This window comes from Cyrtonyx montezumae, unplaced genomic scaffold (assembly GCF_038088225.1).
Source record: "Cyrtonyx montezumae isolate F1298 unplaced genomic scaffold, pur_monq_1.0 scaffold_15, whole genome shotgun sequence".
NCBI classification, from domain to species: domain Eukaryota; kingdom Metazoa; phylum Chordata; class Aves; order Galliformes; family Odontophoridae; genus Cyrtonyx; species Cyrtonyx montezumae.
In genome coordinates, this window is record NW_027071881.1 from 7,990,078 (window position 1) to 8,014,273 (window position 24,196).

Below are 24,196 nucleotides of genomic sequence, written 5' to 3' on the forward strand. Positions count from 1 at the left end.
TGCTCATGGATGTTTACTGTTATGGGCAAAAAGCGAATGGCAGGTGACTTCACTCATTAGTCTAGAAGACGGGTTCTACCAGATCACTAACGAAGACGTGAGAATTAATTCATTTGGAAGTCAGTCAGAGGCTGATGGATCCAGGAGTCGGTTCTCGGCGTGCCCGGAATTGAGCGCTCCCGCACGCACGCACCCCTGGGAAATGCATGCTCGTCTCACCCAAGTGCAAGTTACCCACAGGTATAACGCTGCCTTAGCACCGTCCCGGAGCGGCAACGCGAGCTGCGGCACCGCTGGGCCCACCGAGTCACCCGTCCGTCCAGTTCTCCACTGTCCCCATTCCCGAATGGTACTGCAGCGAGGACTCCCGCGACAAGGAGAAGCTCTGGGAGTAGAGGAACTCGTTGGCGGCGTTGAGGTGCGGGGAAGGCGGTTTCCTCTCGCACACGGATGGGTGCACCCTTTCCCTTGGGAAAGAAGATGGGGGGACACGCTCCCGAACCTGAGACTGGGCCAGCTGGTTGTAGACACTGAAGTGGCTGTTCCCCGGGGGCTGCGAGCCCTGCCCCGCGATGGACGGGAGCCGTGGCATCATGGTGGTGGCTGTGAAATGGGCTGGGAAGGGCTGGTAGGGCACAGTTTCCATTGTCTGAACACTGTAGCTGGTGTAAGGTGCGACTGAAGTCCACATATTGCAGCTCAGCGGGGGAGGTGGAGGCGGCAAGTCGTCCACCGCCGGCACGCCCGCGATCTCAGCCCCTGACCCAGAGTACATGCAGGCTTCCCGCGGGGCCACCTCGCTGCAGTAGGACGGGCTCAGCATCTGCTGCTCGTAGGGCGGCGGGGAGCGGAAGTAGTGATCGTCGCCCACCGATGAGGAGGCCTCCAGGTAGGAGCGCTTGCAGGGCAGGTCCAGGTGCCGTGCGCTTTCTGAGGGAGAAGAAAGAGAGCTCAGGAATGGGGTGGGGATGGGACTTCTGAATGCAGGATTGATCCTTTACACCCCCGGCGCTCTTTTTCAGAGCATTTCGGTTCAGAAAGACAACGTGCAATATCAACAAGGCGTCGTGTTGCAAGTACTGGAGTGATCCCATCACCCTCCCAAGAACCCCGGTGACATTTATCAGGGTAAGTGAGTGACTGTTCTCACATCAGGGATTACTTCACCTTCATCCAGATAACGGAGGTCCGTGGCACTCCTGCAGCGCTACTCCTGACAAACTCAAGAAGTCTCTGAAAGGGTCTTATCGCTGCCTTCCTTCCTGTCAGTACCAAGATCACTATACATTTCCCAGATATTCACGTCAAAAGCTGCAGAAGTATCTCAAGATAAAGGAGACCTTTCCCAGCTGCCCATCCTTCTCCTCAGCCTCACATGCGGGAGCTCGTTAGCTGGTCGGTATTTATGCTGCATTTATGAAACCATCTGCAAATTAAACATCTGCTAGAAGGACACATTTCACAGTCCTTTCTCCTGGTGGTATTGGATTCCTCATTTGCCCACGATCAGAGGATTCTCACAGCTTAAATAAATTAGCGGCCAATGAGACATGCGAATAGAAGGATTTGGCTGCGTGAATAATTTTCCATCCAACTTGAAACATGCCATGATCTCATCTGATCTGGGCCAAAAGGAAGAGAACGCAGTTGCAGCTCGCCTCAGGTTAGGACTGGCTGATAAGGAGAAGGACGCGTGGCCACCGCCGTCCCACTGCTCTGCACTGAGATATCTACAATGGCTCCTTCTGAAAAGTGCTCATCTGGTACAGCTTCCTTAATGCTAATGACCATGTCAGGACATTTCAGGGCAGATAAGGCCTCCTCCAAACAAATATTATTAATTCAGATGATTTAACGAGCGATTAATTTTCGGTGTGGCTTCATTCCATTTGAATTATGTGCACTGATTGTGGGGTTTTTTTTAACTCAGAGCCTGAATTTGCCTTCTATGGGACAAAACCACTAACGACTGCCCAAAAATCCAGCTTGTGAGCCCTGACCCTGCAAAACACTTTGATCATTTTGCAGATTAAGGCCTAAGAGACACATCCAAAACAAACTGGGATTATGGGTAAGCTTTCGGTGCTCTTCGGTCTATCCGCTGCAATACTTTGTAGCTGTAAACTCAAGTTACCTCTTCTCTTCAGGCAGTGATAGAAGAGCCCTGAATCTCTCTGTGCTGTGAAGGTGTTGAGTGACAGATCTTGAGTATCTGAGGCTGCAAACTGCATGTGAGCACCGTTCTCATACTGATAGTGTTGGAGGGTCTGGTGACTGCCATGGAGCGGGTTAACATCTGGCTTGGTCGAGAGCTGGCCGTGGCTGGACACCAACCTCTGCCTCATGATGCTTTTGGAAATCACTGGGTATTCTTTGCTAAAGGAGGCGAGAAAAATTAATGCCAGTCATTCAGCATCAGCATGAACAGGAGGATGAAATATGAGTTTGGCTGCCCCAGCGCATCCCCATCCAACGGCTCCATGGCTTTGCCAAGCACGATGAGCTAACCCTCAGAATGCTTCGGGCGTGGGCAAGCATTGCGACAGCAGCCAGAGTGTGTCACTTGGATACAGGAACAGCTTTTCGGAGGTAGGGAGGGCACGAAACGCCCTGATGCCCCCAAATACAAGAAAATCGAGGGGCAAAATCGAGGGGCAAATCACTGTGGTATTTGATAATTTTCTTCAGAGAGGTGCAGCACATTGACAGTAAGACAAGGGCAGAGGGGCCGAGCAGTGCGTGCTGGGCAGCACGTGGCCATGTGCAGCAGCCAAATTCAGCCCGCTGGTGCAGAGCCCACCCATCCTCCAACCGTACCTCTGCAGCCGTGCCACGCGCAGGTCACTGTCATCGCTTCCCCTGAATCCCTTCGCAAATGGGTTGTTCTCAATTTTCAGCTGTGTTATCTATAAGAGAAGGAAAGCAAGTGGAAAGTGTGTGAAGGCATCGGGTGCCGATGACGGGCAGCAGCACTGAGCCCTCTGGTGCCCGGTGGGTTCCTTTCAAAGGGGACATCACCATCACCTGCACTGCCACTCCACCACCAGCCCCTGCCCACGCACAGCAGTGACAGTGGAAGTATTAAGTTTATGGAGCACTTCGGGGACCTCAGGGATGAAAGGCTCCATTGACCTCGACATTTTAAGGAGGTATTAAATAAGCGCTTTCGAGCCTTTCTGGTTAACCATGTTTGGGCAATTGGTCATTTTATACCAATGACTACAACTTTTCAAACAGGATTCACTTTGGTGCCTGAATACAGACCTTTTTTTTCCCCTGTCTTACCATACCACACACATTCAGGCTGCTACTCTGAGCCTTTTAACTGCATGCTAATTGCAAAATCTCGCAAGGACTGTGTGCCTCAAAGGACACACGGACATCTGCTCAGGTTACAGGACAGGAAGAAGTTCACCTACTTTCTGGAAGATTTTCCTGTGAAGATGCAGAAATGGAGATGGTGCTGGGACACACCGTGCCCTGTTCCCCACTGGGAACCAAAGCACCAGCACCACCTTGCTGCAGGGCTGTGCTATGGGGATGTGCCTATGGCAATGGGTCAGTGGTTGGACCAGATGGTCTCAGTGATCTTTCCAACCCATCCTCAGCTGGATCGCCCCAGGATGGCCACAGAGGAGGAGGAGGAGGGAAAGAGGCACTCGGGGATCACAGCAAGTGGGAGTGCGACCCAGCGCATGGAAATGATATGGAAAATCCCAACCCTGCAGTCGGTGTGCCCCTGTGCCACTCACCCAACACACAGCCCCCAGCCCTTGGTGTTCTGTGCCCACCCCCCATACAAAGCACAAACACCCGGAGCCCCCTTCTGCCTTCACCTCCTGACCACAGTGCAGACTCCTAGCTCAGTTTTATGGTCACTTGTGTGTCTTGCTAAACAGGCATGCCATGATTACTTTTTGCTGTAGGTGTATGAGCGAGCTTTACCAGCCATTATTAGATTTGCTCACTGTTTTGAATGATATCTTAGAGTTTATTACTCTCCAATTCATTAGTTCCTGGATGATCAGGGTGCGCCAGGCTGCAGCTACCCAGCACTTGGTGTGCTTTCCCTTAGCTGCATCCTCTGGCCCACCAGTTGTTCTTTAAGATTAAAGAGCTGCGGAGGAAACTCAGCTTTTTTGCGCAGTTCTGCGCCCTCCCCAAGCAAAGCTATAAGAGCACACAGCCCAGAATGAGCCTCTTCAGACCCCAAAGTGCCATACCTTGTGGTTCTGGTAGGAGGTCACCGAGATAAAGGATGTCTCTGGAAACACATGGGTGCAGAAGGCCGTGTTCTTTGAGCCGAAAGCGTTGTTCTCATCCGCCTTCACAATGTGCAGCCGCGGCTGGTATTTGTGCATTGAATTGAGGATGATCTGGAAAACAATTGGTGCTCAAGTGAACAATCCAATTTAGTAAAAACGACACGTCTTGGCCACTTGACAGCTTCGCTAGTGGGACACCAAAGCCCACTGGAGCTACACTTCAGCTCTGCTTTCGAACTGTGGGGGAAAACAACATTGCATAACATACGACCCGCGGCAGAGAGGGTCTCTGCTGCTCTGGCAAGCGCTGCCGTGCTGAACTTGGAGCTTTTCTGCTAAATGCTCCTTTTCTTATTGCTATTGGACAGAGCCGGCCTGGGTGGAAAAAAAAAAAAAAGCCATAAATTTTTTTCCCAGCTCACGTTGAAGCTGCAGAATAATTCACCAGCAGACTGGTCCATAAAGCTTCCTCATAAAATTCTTTACTGAGCTGAAAAATAGCAAAAGCAAAAAAATGCGTATATCACAGAAACCACAGAGGGGGAAAAAAAATAAAAATAAAAATGCATGTGTTTTTCTTTTATCTGCCGCTAAGGGAAAGCTTCCAGCAGCAGGTTTTCCCCAGGCCGTGCAGCAGACCCCCATGGGTACCCCCACAGGTGGGATGTGGCCAGGGAATGGTGAGGAGGGGCTGCAGGAGGCAGTGGGTGCTCAGCCCCAGCCCCGCTGCGGCCGGGACACGCAGGGCACAGCTCTGGGCTCTGCCAAGGCACGAAGAGATCGGTGCCGCATTGTTCTGCCACAAGAATGGCTGTGCCCACATGTGACAGAGAAAAAATGGTTTTAAGAAATGGATTTTCTTCTAAGGAGTGGGATGGGTTTGAAGAAAAGCCTCAATTCCTCCCTCTGAATGAAGAAAAATTTCTTTGCTTCTGGTTTCCTCAACGAACCACTCTTCAATCTCTTCTTCCCACTCCCAAACTGTCTTCTGGAGCTGCCCCCATCCTAGCTGTTCCTGGGGCTGGGTTGTCCCCAGCCTGGCCACCACCCTGAGAGGACACATTCAGCCCCATGGGGATATGGGATGGGAAGGAAATGCTGCACAGGTTGTGTCTGCAAGGGGTGGTGGAGAGATGGGTGGGTGGGTGGGTGGGTGGATGGAAGAAGGATAGATGGAAGAATTGGAAGACAGATGGATGGGCAGACAAACGGATGGATGGATGGATGGACTGGCAAAACCACAATTCATATTAGTTCATGTGAAGTGTGGATTTAGCCCATTTTAAATGAAGATTGCTAAGAAAGAAGTTTATTCCAAGATCAGCTGAACATGCCCAGCCTGACAGCGCTGCAGTCCTGCTGGACAGGAGGCGCTGCTCAGGCCTCATGCTCCCCATGTCCCTCCATCCAGCCACACAGCTCTGCCCACAGTAGCCGACTGCATTATATACCACTTAAACACAATTTTTATTGTTGACATTTTCCAGACAACCCTCCTTTCTCCCCAAGAGAGAGAATGAGGAATTTTTGGCATTTTATCAGCTTTGCATCACGTCTCCGAAGCACTTTGTGGCTGTTGATACGCAGGCTGTAATGCTGAGAGGGTCGGCTCAGGTTTTGGGTTGCAGCTTTTGCTGTGCTTTCATGTAGCGGCCTCTCGTAAAACAGCCGAGATGAGCAACGCCAGAAGGCTCAGGCTCATAAGAAAGGGCACGTCCATTTTCAATAATTAAGGGTTGATAAATAAGGGTTGTCTGGAGCAGAAGCTGAGGGAAGCTGAGCTCTGCTCACCTCCTGTCCCCAGCCACACAGGTCTGGCAAGGCAACGTGTGGCTCCAAAGCAGAGCAGGTCAATGGCGGAACAAGAAACCCATTTAACATCAGATTTCCAGCGGGTGGATGAGCAGCCTGTTTCCTTCCTTCTCTCCAAAGCAGTACCCTCCAGGCCATAAGGATCCCTTTGAAAGCCCCCTTATTTGATTTTATTTTTTTTTGTCCTGAGCCATTTCCAGCACCAAAACGGCTCTGCAGAGCCTGGAAGAAGCCTTCAGGATTACAGATGCTCATGGTTACCTCCGTGCCTACAAATCCTCCCAGAGGTTCACTTTGAGCTGCTTGATATTTGTAGGGGAAAAACACCCGAACAGTTTAATCTAACCCAGTGCAAAGTGCTTCCATCCCTCACCCCAGGGTGAAATATTCACCATGTCCAGCTGCAGGATGCAAGCATTGGGTTGACCTGTCCACTGTCTGCATTCCCACCTCCATCTTACTGGAAACTAAGAAGTGTGCACACATCCTGCTTGATCGCCATTGCTTTAAGCACCGTGCACTCAAAGCCCCTGAAAATCATTCAAAAAATCCTCCCAGGCCTCAGCTGTAAACGTCCGCGCCTGCGCCAGCGGTTCGGGATAAATACTTCTAAAGGCTGCTGTGGAAAACGGGTCGCTGGCTAAAAATACACAAAACAAATGTAAATTCCACTGCAGTGACGAACATCAGTGGAAAGATTAACTTAGAGAATCGTGTCAAAAAATGAGAGGCATTTTAATTGACGGGACAGAGCTCGGCCACGAGGAACTCGGACTTTTGGGATTGACATTGCCCCGTGCCCCACTGTTGGCCATGGACGGCCCCAAGTCCCTCAGGTTTGAGATTTTCCACCCCCTGCCTCACTCCTTTGCAGTGATGACACCGTTGGCAGCTGGAACTTTAAGTGTAATATAGTTCATTTCTTTTTTTTTTTTTTTTTTATTCTTTCTCATATTTTTCCCCCTTTTTTTTTTTTGGCATTTCCCACTCAAGAGCAAATGTCAAATAATGGTGTCATTTGCTCCTTGCATTTAATGTCAGCTCGGAAAACGCTGCGTGAGCATCTCAGGGTCTCACCCTGCGGGGTCCAAGTTTGTCACTTTGCAGGATGGGGCACAAAAGGGCCGGAGCTGGGCACGGCCCCGTCACCATCCCCAAAATCTGCAGTAAAGTCTATCTACTTCCATCTGAAATTTGGGGAGTTGATTTAAGAGCACTCCCTGTTTCTCCAAGGTATCAAATATCATATGATGCAGTGGTTGCCATGGCGACTGCCTTTTTTATATTGAATAGTAAATGGCTACGAAAAAGCCACATAATTTTATGGCTGCTCCCAGGGGAATCACATCATAGCTAATAGAAAATCTCTCATTTTCGTGCATTTTTCTGCTTCTTTCTTCCTTCCTTCTATTCTTTTCAGACTGAAGTGCCCAGCCCCGTGCCTGGGGGTCGCATCCTGCCCACGACAATGCAAATATCCCCAACCAAACACTGTGCTCAACCTCCACAGCTCCATCACCACCTGCCCCAACCCTCTGCGTTCCCATCTGGCCCCAGGACGCTGCTGTAGGAGCAGAACCCAGAGCAGAACCGGAGGAACCGCCCCACGCCGAGCGCATCCTGGCAGTCTGCACCACAGGGAGAGGAGGGGAAGGCTGGAAAATCCTGGGAAAAGATTCAACATGAGCTCAGACAAATTGTTCCCTGCGTGAGGGCCAACGCTGTGATATTTTTTGCTTGCTTGCTTTCTCGGTCCTTCGTTGCCTAATGTCAAATGAAATGGGCAGTGGAGTTTCCTGAGTTCTTGGCACAGGGATGCTGGGGAGGGGGACACATACCCATGATCATGGGGACGTGTGCCATGGCCTCAGCACAGCACAGCTGCATTGGTGCAGAAACAAAGCCACCAGCACAAAGCTCTCTGCTGGACATCACCACTCAACCATAACACTACTAGAAGACATCACCTAAAACTGATGGGTTATAAGAAAGGCGATACTTTTTCTTTGGTATTCTCACCGAGATCTTCTTCATGAGTTCCCCTGAAACCTGATTTCAAACTTAGACAAAATGGTTGTTGGTTTTTTTTTCACATTCTAAGTAGATGGGGGCACCGGGTGCCACCAGTGTCACCGCAGCCGTGCCGCTGGGTGGACACCCTGTGGCACAGACCTGGCCTGGCTACAAGGCACGAAGCAAGAGAGTGGCAAATCCTAAATTGAATTTGGGGTTTTGTAATTGATCTAATTGGCCTGGATGCTCCTGGCAAGCAGAGGGAAAGATGATGAAACTGAATGAAAAAAAATGAGAAGGAAACACCAAGCAATAACCAAATAAAACCAAGGGTAAAAAATACACATATAGAAAGAAGTAACAAAAACTCATCAGCATTTAGGAGTAAAGTCAGAAAACAGAGGTTTTGGGCCAAGAAAAATCAGAAATATCACTTGAAATGTCAGCAGAAGTGATGGATCAGCCCCAGCCCCCGCAGCCTTAAGCTCCAGGAGGTTGCACCTCCAAAACCAAACCAGTGCTGTGGTCGGGAGCAGGAACAGAGCCCTGCGCTGACTCAGAGGTCCCAGGGAGTGGGGCAGGTGCAGCAGCAGCGTGCTGGGGGGTGAAATTAAACCTCAGCTGCCACTTGTGCCAATCTCCACTTCTAATCTCTGTTTCCTCGCCTGTTTTTCCGCAGGAATATTTTTATGTATTCTGTAAAAAGAGTGTAATTTCCAACTGATGCGGGCCCAGCAGCAGCCTGCCAGAAACAGCGCTGCGATGTGCTCACCATCCCTGAGCTGGCCCAGGGGGTGGGCTGAGCCCAGGGCAGGGGCTGCACTCAGCAGGCTCACCACCACCAAAGAGGACCGAACTCCAACACCCTGCGCTTGCACCGATGCTGCACAACTCAGCGTTGCACGCCAAACCAAAAGAAGCGACTTCTCCACCAGAGAGCTGCCGCTGCGAGCAGCTCCACCAGCACCTCACAGCAAGAGGCGAAGGGAAACCCAACCAGAAAGACAGCAGCTAAGGAACCCAGGATCCCTGCAGCGAGCACCCCGCGGCCATAAGGGCCGTCTCACGGGCACCCTCCACCCCGTTGTTTACATACTTGAAACCTCTGGAGAAAGTGCAATTCCATTCCTCGGCATTTATCACCGTGGAAGCATTTGTCAGGACTCGCTCAGTTTTTCCCCACGTGCCCTGAGCTCACCCCTGACAGACACACCAGCATCCCACATCCCTTCCAAGCGAGCGGTTGTTTTTGTGATGGCTCACACAGCCGAGGGCTCCAATAGCACGTGGCAGGGCACAGCCTGCTTCCCCAGGGAGGAGGGATGCGTGTCCTGCGCCCGGGAGCACAGCGAGCAGGAGCTGCCACCATGTCCCCGTGTCCTCATCACACGTTCCCATCCCCATATCCTCATGTTTCCAAGTCCTCATCCCATGTTCTGATGTCCATGTCCCCATCTCCATGTCCTCATGTTCCCACCTCCCTATCCCATGTCCCCGTGTGCCCATTGCTGCCAGAGAGTCACACTGACAGTCACCCAAGGCTCTATCCATGCACACACTGGTTTGTCTCTAGCATCAGACCAAGCCCCCTGAAGCCAAGCATCCCACTGACTGCTGATTTCTTAATCCATTCTCAACTCGGCCGCTCAACCCAACGTGAAAGGAACCTTTCATGGTTGGAAAATCCCCCATGAGCAGCATGGAGCCCACACCCCACAGGCACTGTGAGTGGGCACAAGTTCCCTCTGCTCCCGCAGCTCACCCGTGGGGGTTTGCAGGCAGATCACTGAGCTCTGCACTTCATTTCTTCTTGAAAATTCCATTTCTGTTCTATTCCTTCTTGACCAACTGCACGGAGCTGTGCCATGACGCAGCACCCGGGCAGGGCATGGCTCACAGAACAAGGGCTGCTGCCCATGCCCTGCAGCACTGCCCCGGCCCAGCCCAGAGATGTGGGTTTTGAGGTTTGGAGGAGATCACTGACAAAAGGAAAGAGCCGTCCAGTGGCACTGGAGCACGAGAAGCAAACAAACCGCGTGGCTTTCCACGCTTGTCTGCCTTAGGCGGCTTCAAGATAGGGTTAGCGATGGCTGGGATGGATTCCTAGAAAGGAGAGAAGCTGTGATTCAGCATAAAGCAGTGCCCTGCGCAGGGATGGGGATGGGGGCAGCAGCACTGCAGTTTGCAGCGTTTCCTGCCCTGAGCGGGTGCTGAACCCAGGCTGTCCAAAAGCAGATCGCTGATGCAGAGACCTCGAGGGGAACTGTTGGAGAATTGGATGAACCCCACGCAAAGTGAGCTCCCTCCGTGTCACGGCACGGCTTCGTGGGAGGACAGAGGGCCTCCAGAAGGCGGAGAAAGGCTCTTCCCCACTGAACGCAGTGTTAAAATTGCAGCTGAGTAACGACACAGCCGGGAGAAGCGAGCATTTAGCGCTGCAAAAGCAACACCGCACATCCTGTTTGTTTTACGGCCACGCCGAACATCCTGTGCGTTTTATGGTTTACGTTTTACAACATAAACAGCAATATATACGAAGCTGCACTGCTAAGCAAGGGGAAAATGCAACGGGAGTGCAGGAGGGACGTGCGCACGGTGAGGGGCACTGGGCAGCTGTGCACACCTCAGCTCTGCCACGAGGAGCTGCTTTCCCCTGCACAGACCCTGTAGGGCCGTTCCCATTTCACCACCGTGCTGCTTCCACCCCTAAAGATGAGCGAGGGTTGGGGAGTGGCTGTGATTGATAACGTGGAGCCGCGGGGTCAGCAGCTGGGGCAGGGGTAGGGCTGGCATGGCTGCTCTGCCGTGCAGCACCAGGACATGTGCACATGGCTTTGGGAGTGGGAAATTCGAAGAAGATGGTGAGCACAGAGAAAATTCTGCGCCCTATTTCCCTTTCTCCAGCCACTGAGGTTGGTTTGTTTCTACGTGACTTTCAGCTGGGACAGTGGAAGACATCTGGGTATATTGTTAAACACACTGGGGTAGATCACTGTCCATTTCCCACTTCTGCATTCACTGTACGCATGAATGAATATTTCCCAAGTGAAATACTCCATCTTTCAGAGGGCCACCGAAGCTGGTTTGAAGAAAAACACCTTCATGCAACTTGTTTCTGCAAGCAGCAGGGGCAATGGCCGGGCTGAAAACCCCACAGCACCCCTGCAACCACCCAACATCCTATTCAGCACCCCTGCATCCCACCCAGCATGCTCATGACGGGCCCAACCCAAAGGATTGCCCTCACAGAACTTCTCTCTTACATGCCCGAAGGGATCCAGGTGGTTGTTGGTGAGCTTCAGCTTCTGGAAGGACACGAGCTGCCGCATCCAGTGCGCTCCGGTGGCGGGCGAGTCGGGGTGCACATACAGCCGTCCCGGCATGGCTGGCTCTGCCTTCCCGGCCACCATCCTGCAAGCACAGCATGCAAACACATTGCAGCACTGCCGGCCTCACAGAAAGCACTGCTAGTGACCCCTCCTTGCAAACCCCAGAGCAGACACGTCCTGGGGGATGCAGTGGGTCTCTGAGAAGCTCCCACTGCCCATGGGATCTCCATGTCCCGATGTCACAGCTCATGGAGCTGCACCGTCACCGACTCCTTGTGTTGTGTTGACATTAGCCAAGGAGGACACCTTGCTTGGGTCTTTGGAGAACACGAAGCCTTCCGAGGGCAGCCAGCAGAAGGCACTTCTGCAGAAGGTGCTCAGCACAGGAGTGGGTGCTGCCCCTCTGCGCCCACATCCCTCCACACCCACACACCCAACCCACCGCCAGCATTCAGACATGAAACCTCACCGCGGCGCATCGCTTCGTGGCAGCTCCCCCATTACTGTGTATTGTTCTCTTCTCATAAAACACCAATAAAAGCATTATGACCAAAAACAACAGAGACTTTCCAGCAGCAATAAAATGAAAAGGGGAAACAGCTCTAGGGCTGGCAAAAGCTAAATTAAACAAAGTTAACAACTATCCATCATCCAGGGCTTAATGGTTAAAGCACAAAGCGGGCTCCGTGCTCCATCTACTCCTCTCACCCAACAGCACTGCAGGACAAAAGGGGGTAAGAAAGGAATTTTTAAAATCTAGAGCAGCCCTAATATGCAAATGAATTATTGCAGTTTTATAGGATGTCGCAGCTCCCATTGAAATGAGTACGAAGTTTTCCATCTCTTGTCTTTTCACCATGAGGAGCAGGCAGAAAGTCGGGGCGAGCACAGCCCATTCTCAGTGAGGGAGGCTGCTGGGAATGGTTTTGGGGGGGGGGAAACAAAAGGGAAAAAAAACCACACTCCCTTTGTCAGAAAGCAAAAATCTGCCCCTGGGTTAAGCAACTTTACTATCAAAGACACAGCGAAGGGAGGGAATTATGAAAGAGGGAGAAACTCTGGAGGAAGAATGCTGAATGAAAAGGAAAAAGGCAGTGGGTGGGGGAGCTGCTCTCCCACTTTTTGTCGTTCATCCCCAAGTGTAAAATATTGCTGCTGGAAAAAGGAATGTACCAATTCTCCCATTTCCCATAGATTCATAATTTTAAGGCCAAAATGTACCCTTGGGTCACCCCCTCCAGCCCCTGGCACACGCAGGCTGTGGGCGCACCCTTGGATGCCTGCACTAGGCCAAGCAAACTGTGGCATCTCCTCTAAGACCTTCAGTCCTTTGGAGATGGAAGCTCCACATCTACCAGCAGGCAACACCTGGCTTGTCCAGGATACTCAGTCAAACGTTTTCTAGTTTTAACTTTCAGCCACTGATGATCATTGAATCTATGGCTGCTCTGTACCAGAGCTCTAGGACGTTGGCATCACACACCAAGCCATTCATCCTACTACAATTCTTAATGAAAGGAAAGCGAATGCAGAAATGTCCTCTTACCATTTGTTGTCACAGAATTTGTACCGGTGGTCATCGGCCGGGACGATGTCGATCAACAGAATGTACTTGGTCTTGGGGTTCATTCCTGTCACCTTGACCTTGTAGCTCGGAAACATCCTCCTTAGGAAAAGCGAAGGGTTAACACATGAGGGAGCAGCCCAAAGTGGGTGGAAACACAGAGCAGTGCCCCAGAGGGGACCTCCACCACCAGCATGTGGTGAATCCACGCTGGGACAAAGGAGCTATAAAGCAGACTGCTGCCTGCACGGTGCTGGAGCAAACGTTGCCCCTTCCAGAGCGTGGGCTGTGCGTGGGAATGGAGAGCTTCACTACAGTCATCTATTGTTAAAGATGTTATTGCTTATGCATATCTCACGTATCTAAGAAATTGTTGCAATATTAAATAGTACTTTTGATATTTCATCAGTATATATGATCTAATGGATCACATTTCTGACCCTTCAGAGAGCACCAGCACTGGCATTTGCACGGCTGGACACTTCATGTCCTCTGCACCGTGGTTCTCTTGGCTTCATCTTCCCAACCTCCTCCTCACCAGGTTAAAAACAAAACACACCAACCAAGTCAACAGAGCAAACCGTTGTGCACTTCCATCGATGGGCCAGGACAGCCTCTCAGCAGGCTCAGACATCTCCTTGCCATCAGCACAAGGGGATGGATGATGGAAATGTCTCCATGCTGCGGTCACTGATTGCTCTAATTGAGCCCTAATGTCACTGCTCCACCAGAGGCCCTCCTGCCACCCCCTTGGTCCAGGAGCACCATTTTGTGGCAGCGTGGGGAGAAGGTAACAAAATGGGCCCTGTTCAAAATCATCTCAATCGACTCTTTTACATGCCCTGCATAAATTCCAGATGTTTACCATGTAATTAGCCAGGACTAAAAAGGGGTGGTTTACCAATGTCCGTATTTGATTTTCATTCATAAACTCTGCGCTCCTCTTAACCTTGCCCTCATACAGGTAAGCACCTGTATAAATACAGTAGGACATTTCAATTTGCGAATACACAGCCCAATTCACACATCGAAAAAAATTGCGTAAGGAATCCAATCTGAATGCCAAGCTTTTTTTTTTTTTTTTTTAAATAAATGAAAAAATTGGGCCTTAAAATTACATTTCAAAAAATGAAACCAAAAACGAGGAGAAATCAATTAAAAACCAGCAGAGGGATCGATGCGATTCGACGGTCGCTGCGTCGCACCCGAATTTTATAACATGGAGCTTCTGATTTTTTCTTCTCAGTCATCTCATTTACCATCATACATCCGTGCTGCTAAAGTAGCCGTGCTGATCTACTGTAAATGTTAAGTGCTTTTTTAATGGCATTTTAAAATTAAGCTCCGGCATATGGACTTCATACAGCATGGACATGCCTGGGTTTATAATGTTCCTTCGTATAGCCCTCTAAAATAAATACAAAGAGCCAAAGTACTACCATAATATACACAGCCTGAATTCTTTACGGATAACAAATGGGGACCCGCATCTGATGGGAGGTGTTGCTTAACTTTTGCTCCGCTCGCTATCTCGCGGTGGTAGCGTTGGGTTCGGCCGTCAGCGGCCGCCGCCACCTTTGCCAACTCCCCACATTCTTTTCCAGGAAAACACGGGGTAGGTTTTAGTCATTTGGCTGCTCACGACCATTTCATCATTATTATTAGCTGCTGCGTTTTGGCCTTAAAAAAAAAAAAAAGAAAATATATATGTATATAGGCAACTAATGTGCCGTCCAGGGATTTGTCGGTTTAATTTTCTTAATGAAAACATATTTCTCAACCCCTTGGCAGGGGCTGGTTTAGTAAATATCTCCTTGCAACAGGATACAAACACGGGCTGTGCGTTTCTGGTGGGGAAGCATGGCAAAGCGGAGCGCCGCGTCCGACTCAAAGCCGTCACACAGCTTCGTTTCGGAATAAAAAGGGCACGGAGCACCCAACCCGTGTGACTCCGTGCAGCTCCCAGCACACGCTGGGACACAGCCAGCATCGGCCTGCCCAGCTCATGGATCCGGGCAGGAGCTCCCCTGTGGATGGGTGTTCTCGCAGAGGTTGGGGCACGTTGGCCAACTTTCCCCATCAATAGTTGGTTTGATCATCGAGAGTGGCTGGGAGCTCCACCGGGTGCTTTGCTGCTCTCCATCCTGCCAAGATTGGTTATGAAAAAAGGTAAAGTTGTTTTTTTGGGGGGCAGCTTGGTGGGGTTCTGCACTGGGCATGCAGCAAACCGTGAACCCAGCACTGAGTAGAGCTTCAGCCATTGCCTCCCCAACTTCATTTTGAGTCCAAAGCCCTGGGATGTTGTGTCCCAGCATGCACAAATGCCACCACTATCCCCACACTGAGCTTTTCCCCGTTATGCCCTTTGTTTTGGAAGGCCTAACACAGGCATGGCCCTGCACAAACACCCAATGAGAGCTGGGTTGGCAGACCCCAATTTCAGATGTGTCCATGTGCCTCTTCTCCTCCTCCCCATCCCTTTGCAGACCACACCTTGAGGGGCTCCTGAACCCCTCTATTGGACATCAGGACAGGGATGGGGACATTTCCGTGTCCCACAGCAGGGCTCTGGCACAGCCCTGGTGCAGATGATATGTACCAAAACCAGTCAAAGCCAGGAAAATAAACAAGGAGCATGAATCCAGAGCCCTCCCAAGCTTCAAAGATGATGTGCTGGTGAATTATTTGTTCTGATAATGAAGCAGTCACTGCTTAGCTAAGTTTATGCTAGGCACATTTTATCTCTATGTGATATTCACAAATTGTTTTAAAATGAACTGTTAGAATAAGCATCTCTTGTTTATTTATTTATTCTACTGGTATCCATTCCCCTCAATCGTGGAGCAGTTATTGACATGAAGCCAAGGCTCCTATTATGTTCAAACAAAATTTAATTAATATGTAATTGGTTGGTTGGATTTGGATCAGAGCAATAAGAAAAAAGCTTCGCTTTCGTTATCTGGGGCAGCAGTTCCCTTTGGGCTCATGGGCATCTGACCCATATCTCTGTCCAGGTCAGTGTAGGAGCACTGGGACTTGGGGATAGGGAACAGGGGATGGCAGCCCTGCAAAGCCCAAACCCCATCCTGCCAAGGGCTGAGTCAGTGCCCTCTGAAGCACGTGGGAACACAGGGACTGGAGCTTTCCTTGTGTCCTGTGCACTGGCACTGCCAAGAGCTTCCTTCTGTCCCTCTGGGGTAAAAATGTCCCAAAGCCCTTCAGCTGTTCAGAAGGTGGAGTCTTGTTTTCGACAGCACTTCCAGCACGGCAAAGATTTCCAAGGACAGACGGTGATTTTGCAGTCCTTCGTGTTGGGGTGGGCAAGAAAAGTGCGTGGATTGGGCACTCAGATGCTTCAGCACAGCTCTGTCTGTGATGGGATCCTTATGGCACATCGGGGCATGAAACAACCCAAAAAACAAAGACATCACTCCACCCCTTGGCCAACGTGCTGGAGGCTGCCTCCTCAGAAGCAGGCAGAGATGCATCCAGCAATGCTCCCACAGCACCGGTGCTGACTGCACACCTACAGCCCCAAGAACGAAGGAAACACGGCCCCATATTCCCCTTCAGAATTGGTCGTGCCTGCCTACACATGCCACCTCTCTTCTTCGTGGTTAGGAGGGAAAGGAATGGTGCGTGGAGACCCCAGGAACCACGTTCTCATTCTGATGAACTTTCCTCTTTTTCCTCATTTCCCTTCTTTTGACAAATATTTCTTCCATTGACTTCACGCGTCTTCAAAAATAAAATTCTCCAGGGCAGATTAAAACAAATTTGGGGATGTCAGCTGTTTCTTTTAGGCTTTTAAATGGCATTTCCTTTTTGATAGATTCTTGCTTTCAGAAAATACTTTAAAGAGATCAAAGAGTTTTCCAACAGGGTCCCATTTTCCCAGTGTCTCCTAACCTCAGTCCCTTATTTCTCTTATCACCCACGCCACTCCGCTATGACGCTCTGTATACAAAGTAAGAGCAGTTAACTTTGAAGTGCTGGATTAGCCCATGCCAGATCCTTGCTTCAGAATAACAAACAATACAGGTTCAACAGGAGTTCTCATCAGTAGTTCATTTTTCAGCCCCAAATTCACTGTCACTAACACAAGCAACATTGAACTCTCAGTCTATGGGCAGATAGGAGAGATTTATCTGGTGGCAGGACCATGACCTAGTGATGAGAAGGTCAGACAGTTAAGGGATTTTTATATTTTGGGATGGAGAGGCTCTATTTTATTCTTTTTTTTGTTTTGTTTTTCTGGCATCCAGTTTTTAAATAAAACATTGTTTCTCACGTACTTGAGGACTCCGTTAATTGCAGGGCTGCCTCCATGGCTGAGGAACATGTCCTCCCCTGAGTGGGCATCGAAGTGCTGCCGGGACCTCCATCCTCTGCTCCAGGGATGGCCGAACCCCACAGCCCAGCTCCAACCCGGGGAAGGCTTTGGGAACAGGCATAGCTCTGAGCATCCCAAGTCTTCAGAAGCCCAACAGCAAGGATAGAAGCATGAAAAATAAAATCCCATCCCTGCCCGGCGTGCCAGAGCTCCTTCTTTTTGCCAAAGCTGTCGACATCGTTAGCAGAGCAGCCAAGAGCACAGCAGGACGCTCCTTTCCCCCCCTGCAGGACTTTGCCCTGAGAGGGTAATTCCGGGGCCCTGAATGTAGGGTTGAGCAGCTCAAGCATTCCTGAAATATCCGCTTTATTTCCAAGTTTTAAGTTGATGGCGCACATTCCAGCGCTGAGCTCGGATATTAAGGTTTGCTTTTGGATCAAAAACGCTCAGGAGAGATTCTTGTAGCTGCCTCAGAAGGTTCTGGACAAAAGTTTCCCTTTAATTGTAATGAGAACTGGGCATCTACATGCCCTACGGAGCCATGGAAAATATAACTTTTAGGGGATTATTCAGAGGAAAGCTGCACCGGCGCAGCCAAAGCAGTTACACTTCTTCAAACCATCATGTCCTAAAAACTACTTTTATTTTGGTTTACTAAAGTTGATTGGGAACAGATTTTTTTCTTTCTAAAACTGAAATAAGCCACTTTTAAAATGAAACCTGAACATCTAAAGGGGGGGTGGGGAGGGGGGGTCATTTCCACACATGCAAGCCACTTTATTGAGTCCTTTTTCTTCTCTCTTTTTTTTTCCTGCACAATATTTTCCTACATATGCTCCTCAGAACCTGCTACCATAGGATCGAGGCTGTCCCTGTAACCTCCCCAGAGCTCAGGGTCAGCATCTCTGTCCCTGTTTGTTGTGGAGGAGTTGGACCAGGTGACCTTTTAGGGCTCCTTCCAACTCCGACGATCCTATGCTCTCCTGCTCCCATCCCTGAGCAGGTGGTGCTGCTGTATAGGAACATCCTATTTTTCTTCGTGGTAAACATGAGCAGACATCCCATGAGCTGCTGTCTCACAGAGATCTGCCATAGGCTGCATCAAACTCTTTGTCCCTGGCAACATCTGGATAGAAACTGCAGAGCTACAGAGATTGGCACCTGGAAACCCCGGTGAACGGCCAAAGCTAATTGAAGGCTGGCAGAAAGGAGAGCCCCGAGTGAGGACGGGAACGTTCACTTCCTGCAGAAACAGCGCTTGGAAGGCGAGACAGAGCACAGCATTTGGAGACACAGTGGGTTTTGCCGCGAGGTTGAAGAAAAATAATAATAAAACCAACACCAACAGCAGCAATTGTTCAGTTAAATGAAGTCACATTGGGAAAGAGGAGTCAGAGTGAAGTACCCCAAGTGCTCCCTGCCCTGAACAGCCATACCCACACACCCAGAGCAGCCCCCGCTCTGCCGAGCCCCTGCAAAGCCCCGCACGGAGCGTGGGGCTGCTGCGAGGACACCCCGGAGTGCTGCTCCACTCCACGCTGCAACCCCGCGTGTCCCCTTTAGCCCCTTCAGGATCGATTTCGTTAATTTGCCTGAGCAGAACAGCCTGGAAAACTCTTTTCGGGAGGATTTGGGGATAATCGTATCCTGTAGGAACAAAGGGAACGGCCGGTGAGTGCTCGCAGCAGCCGGGACAGCGGCCGCCCCGTCGGGGTTGAGGCTGGAGCTGGGGATCCGACACTGCCGTTCCCGTTCCCCTCCCGTCCCCACGCAGCCCCTCGCCCCGCGGGTGCCCACGGAGCGATGCGAGCAGCACGTTCATCCCCCAAAAAGCGGCACGAGAAAATTCTCCCCGGAGCAAATAGGTAATTAGGGCGAAGCTCCTGGAGGAGGACGGGGACGGAGCGCTGATGGACGGAGCGTGGAGCCCCACGGCCGCGGCCCGCGAGGTGCGGGGTTTTACGGCCGAAGGAGGCGCGGTTTGACGCAGAGTTCAGGGAACTTTGCTAACATAAACTTTTTATCTTTTGACGATCCTTTTAATATAAAATAATCTCTCCCCATTTATTTTTTTTTTCCTCCCTCCCACAATGAAGCAGCCGAACATTAAAAAGATAGCGAGCGCATTTTAAAGATGTTTCCACTTTATAAATCACGCTTTCTTGGCAACAACGCGATTCCTATTGCAGCGCTGAGCTCGCTGCTCTCTCCTAATGTCTCCTACAGATCAGCCCTGAGAGGGAGTAATAATCCCCCAAAGTAATTCTCAGCCCTAAATTCCCCATAATTTATAGTGGCCGCGTTTCTGCGGAGCGCCGCAAAGAACGAAACCGACGACTGCCCCGCTCCCCACCCCCACCCCACCCCCCAAAAATAAACGTTATCGATATTTGCCTCGTTGAGACAGAGAGCCCATTTTACACCGCGGCCGCGGAATTAACGCTTCCGCTGAGCTTCGCCTTTCCTCCCCACGGAGCGAACATGTCACGAAAGTCGCTTTATTTTTGGTCGGTTGGATTTTTGTTTGGCTTTGTTTTGTGTGGGGTTTTTTTTGTTTTGTTTTGGGTGGTTTTTTTTTTTTTTGTTTTTTTGGTTTTTTTTGAGGGGCTGAAATGCAAAAATCGGGATTTGATCTGTCCTCGTCGGTGCCCTTCGGGGTGAGCAGCCCCGCGAGGCGGGGTCCCATCCGCGGAGCATCCCCGTGTCTGCCGGGAGGGGACGCGGGCCCCGTCGGTGCCTGCCATCCTCAGCTTTCCCTCCCCCCCTTCTCTCCCCCCTCCTCACCTCGGTGCTAAATACAAGTACGCACGATTCTCCATCCACCGGCGGTTTGTTTAATTGGGTCGCGGGGAGGCTTGCTATTGGCACTTTTGGTTTTTAAACGGTTTACACGGAGGGGGGGGGAATGAAACCTGCCGTAAGTCACGGTTTGCGTTTCGCCATTCTCATCGCGGGGCCGCTCTGCTCACGGTACCGGCACCGGGGGGGAGAGGGGGGGGTCTGCAGAGCACTGCGGGACCGGACGGGACGGGATGGGATGGAAGAGGAAAGGATGGGGCTGGGGGACATGAGCTGCCCGGCCCCGGCCTCGCTGCCCGCGCCGACAAAACCTCGCTCTGCATTTTGAGACTGCTCTCAATCGGACGCAGTGAGAAGAAATGAAATTCTTGTTTTGTTTCAGGGGAATTTGGGGAATTTCAGCACGAGGGTTTTGTTCTGTTTTGCTTTGCTTTGCTTTTTTAAAATACATATATATCGTCAATTTACTGATAATACTGCATCTATTTATCTATTTATTTTACGGATCCGAATTTAAAAGGCTGCACTGGTCGCGCCGGTTGTCACCCAGCAGCGCCGTGTCCCGCTGTGCAGATGCCAGCTGCCGTGCCCCCCCTCCCCCCCCCAGCCGCCCCATCTCGGGACAAAGGTGCGTGTGCACCGCCAGCTCCTCCGGACAAAGAATGTGGGGCTGAGCCCTATCCATATGGATTTGTTTAAACAATCCACGTTAAGACTTACAAAGAGATAACATGCACATTTGGGATGCTTAGGGTCTAGAATTGGGTAAAGATATTACATGTCCCGCGCAGACATGCTCAGATACTATAAATTAAGGGTAAAATATTTGAGGTCTTGATCCCCCCTCCTCGGCTGCTTCAAGTAGCGGCCCTAGCAGAACGGATCCGGCTCTTCCCATCAGCAGGAGCCGCAGTACGAGCCCTTAGATTTCATACGCCGAAACGCAACGTGATAAGAGCAGAGATACCTGAGCGATCGCTTCGTATACAGAACAAAGAGCAACTGAAGGGAGCAGCACCTCCTCCCGGGGGGGCGGATGGGGCAGAATCCGGCTCCAAACGTGGGCCGTGGGCTTTCCCCCCCCCCCCAAATCCCGACCCCCCGTCTCTGCGCCCACTGAAGTTTCGATGAGTTGAAATGAATTAAACTTATTTTAACACCCAAGTTGGGCAATTTTGGTTTTCTGCAGCAGCGCGCAGCTTTGTTGGAAGGAAACGCGTTTCAGCGCCGAGTGCTCACGGTGGTTATGTTCTGCTCGGTGGGGTTGGGGGGATGGGGGGGGGGACGGAGTCGCTCAGAGCTTTGTGTCCCACTCCGCCATCCCCGCAGCGCTCCGAGCACGGACGGGCCCTGTGCACACCCCCACCCCCCACACGGGAGTGAAAGCGCTGCGATTCGGACCCGATTCAGACCCAATTCGCTTCTAAGGAAACGCAGAACTTGGTCACGGCGGATTGAGAAGCGGTACCTCCCAATCTCCCCGCTCCGGATCCTAAAAGCACGCCCTAAACCTTTCACACCGTTGCCGTTTTGGTGCCGAATGTCCCGCAGAGCAGGGGGGGGGGGGGAGGGGGAATATATATCTAAAAGCGGAGCCACAATCACGGTAAAGTCATAAAAATCTATTAAGTGATAAGAAAATTAATTAAATAAAGCAGCACCGGCGCTAAACGCATCCCCGCAGCCGCACCTCGCTGCCGCCCCGCTCCGACACACGCACACTTCGCCCCGAAATCCGCCGTCACGGTGACAGTGCGGGGCTCTGCTCCCGGCTCCGGATCGGGAACGTTTCATACGGATCAGAAAGAAAAAAGAGCCCGGGGATGCGCACTGACCTGCCTGCTTTGGTTATGATCATTTCGGTGCCCGCTTCATGGAACTTCTTCCATAGCTCCTTCTCGTGGAGATAGACTTTGATATTTTCGATCGTCTGCAAAATAAAATGAAATAAAAGAAGGAGAATGAGAATGGCAACGGTCCTCCGACGGCACCGGGGCTGAGGGGTGAGCTGCAGCGCGGAGCGGGTCCCGAATATTCCACCTCCATTGGTCAAAAATAAAAGCAACAAAGGGTGCTCGCTTTTAATTGCGGAGCTTCACATCCAGGCCGAGCACCGCGGCCAAAGGGACTTTTTAAAGGCTTTGTTATTGTTATTATTTTCCTATAGGGGTTTCCACACCCCGACGGCACAGGAGATCCCCGACGGCCCTGAAAAGAGGGGCCGGGAACGGCCGTAGGGACACGGCGGGCGCTGAGCGCTGCGCGGACGCGTTACCTTCCGCGGGACTGGGGTAACGTGGCTCGGGGGTCCGGGTTTCATTTAACCCCTTCCCCCACAAAAATAAAATAAAACAAATCCCACAATAAGCAGCAACCTCAAAAACAGAGCCGAAAGGCACCGCCGGGCCGGATCCTGCCCGGGAGTTGTCCGTGCAGAATGAGCGCACCGAGCGGCCTGTTTGTGCTGGGAAAAATAAATAAGCAGAGGGGAAAAGATATCTAATAATCAAAAAGAGCGATTTCCTTGCGATCCCTCGAACCACAGCCCCGAAAGATGCGCGGCCGAGGGAAGCTCCGGCGCCTCAGCAAGAGCAGAAGCGGCTTGCTCGGCCCGTCAGGACGCGGTGGGCAGCAGTGCCCGTTTGCTCGACGGCGCGGTCCGTGCGTACCTGCTCGGGGTCGGGGAGCTGCGGGCTGCTGAGCGGCGTGCTGCTGCCCCCGGCTACGCCGAGGACGGGGGAGCCCGCGGAGGAGTCCGCATGGCCGGGTGCGGGGGCTGTTGGAAACCCTTCCTCGGTTTCAGACAGGCTTTTCTCCTGGAGCATTTCCTTAGGGAGGGGAGAGAGGGGCACCGTTAGCTCGCAGCACCGGGGGCTACGTGCGGCTCGAGCCCCCCGTCCCGGACACAGCCACTGGCGGGGTCGGGCCCGGAGGTGTTTGTTGAAGCGGCCGTCCCGCTGCCGGCGCTCGGCAGACTGGGACGTGACACCCCGGGCCCCGGGGGAAGCCGCTGTGCCCGGTAGAGCCTGGCCGGGCCGGGCCGGGCCCGCCTGCCCTCCCGAGGGGGCCGCCCACGCGTGGCCGTGCTCCAGCCCGAGGCCCGGACAGTTCAGTTTCGTTGTGGCCGCAGACTCCCCGCTCCGACCCTTCCTCTCTTCTCCTGCCCTCCCCGCTTTTTGCCACCGTACGAGGCCGGTACCCGCGGGGGAGAGCGTCTCGGCCCGGCCGCTCCTCTGTCCCCCGTCCCGTCGGGGCTCAGCGACGGCGCTCGGGGCTGCGGGCAAAGCGCTGCGGCGGAGCCGGGCAGCATAAACATGCGGAGTGCAGGGCTTGAGATAAAAGGGCCCCTCTTAAACTTGGAAGGAGACTGGGAAAAGCCAATAAAGATAAGGCCTGACAGCTCCGCCGGGGCTGCCGCGCATCAAACCCGACTTTTACTGCGCGGAGGGACGGACGGACGCGGGGAGATGCGGGTTCCCAGCCCCGGCCGTGCTCGCCCCGACACCCGCCGACGTCCCCCGGAGCTGTAGCCCCGACGGAGCGCTCCGTTGCCGGCCCCACGCCTCCGTCCGAAGGGCTGAGTACCACGGAGCTCCAGCTCCAGCCTCAGCGGTGCTTCACAGGGCCGTGCAGGGGACAGGCATCCCGCCCGGCTCCGCGCGAGCGGTACCGCACCCAGCGGCTGCACCGCACCCTCGGCCCGAGCTCCGCACCGCTTCCCCCGGACGGGGCGGCAGGATCAGAAGCAGCAACCGGGGACAGAGCCCGCGCAGGCCGCGGGGACAGGAGCCGGGGCCCGGCGTGCTGCGGGACTGCCAGCCGTGCGGGGCTGAACCGCACCGCGCTCCCTCCCTCCGTTCCCTGCCTCCCTCCCTCCGCCGAGCCCCGGACTCACACTGCCGGCCGAGGGGCAGCGGGTGCAGCGAGGGGCTCCTGGCGTCGCCTCGGGGCGGCTGCGGCATGAAGGGAGCGCGGGGCAGCGCGGGGCTGCGCGGGGCGCTCAGGACGGGCGCGGCGCGGCGGCCCCCGATGGCAGCGGCGTGCGGGGCATCCCCCACTGCGCGGATTCACTTTCCCTTGA

At 52.5% G+C, this 24,196-nt stretch overlaps 1 protein-coding gene across 2 annotated transcripts; it reads right to left on the reverse strand.

Annotated features, from left to right (window-relative positions):
• TBX4 (T-box transcription factor 4) lies at positions 1 to 24,196 on the reverse strand. Of its 2 annotated transcripts, XM_065732202.1 has the most exons (9): positions 24,011 to 24,196; positions 22,785 to 22,943; positions 21,951 to 22,045; positions 12,966 to 13,085; positions 11,354 to 11,501; positions 4,224 to 4,376; positions 2,818 to 2,906; positions 2,135 to 2,376; positions 1 to 930 (listed from the first exon to the last, which is right to left on the reverse strand). In XM_065732202.1, exons 2-9 carry the CDS (start codon positions 22,938 to 22,940, stop codon positions 308 to 310), a joined length of 1,626 nt encoding a protein of 541 aa, XP_065588274.1. In that variant the 5' UTR covers positions 22,941 to 22,943; positions 24,011 to 24,196; the 3' UTR covers positions 1 to 307. The 2 variants fall into 2 exon arrangements, with proteins under 2 accessions (XP_065588274.1, XP_065588275.1); XM_065732203.1 differs by lacking the exon at positions 24,011 to 24,196 and having other exon boundaries at positions 22,785 to 23,019.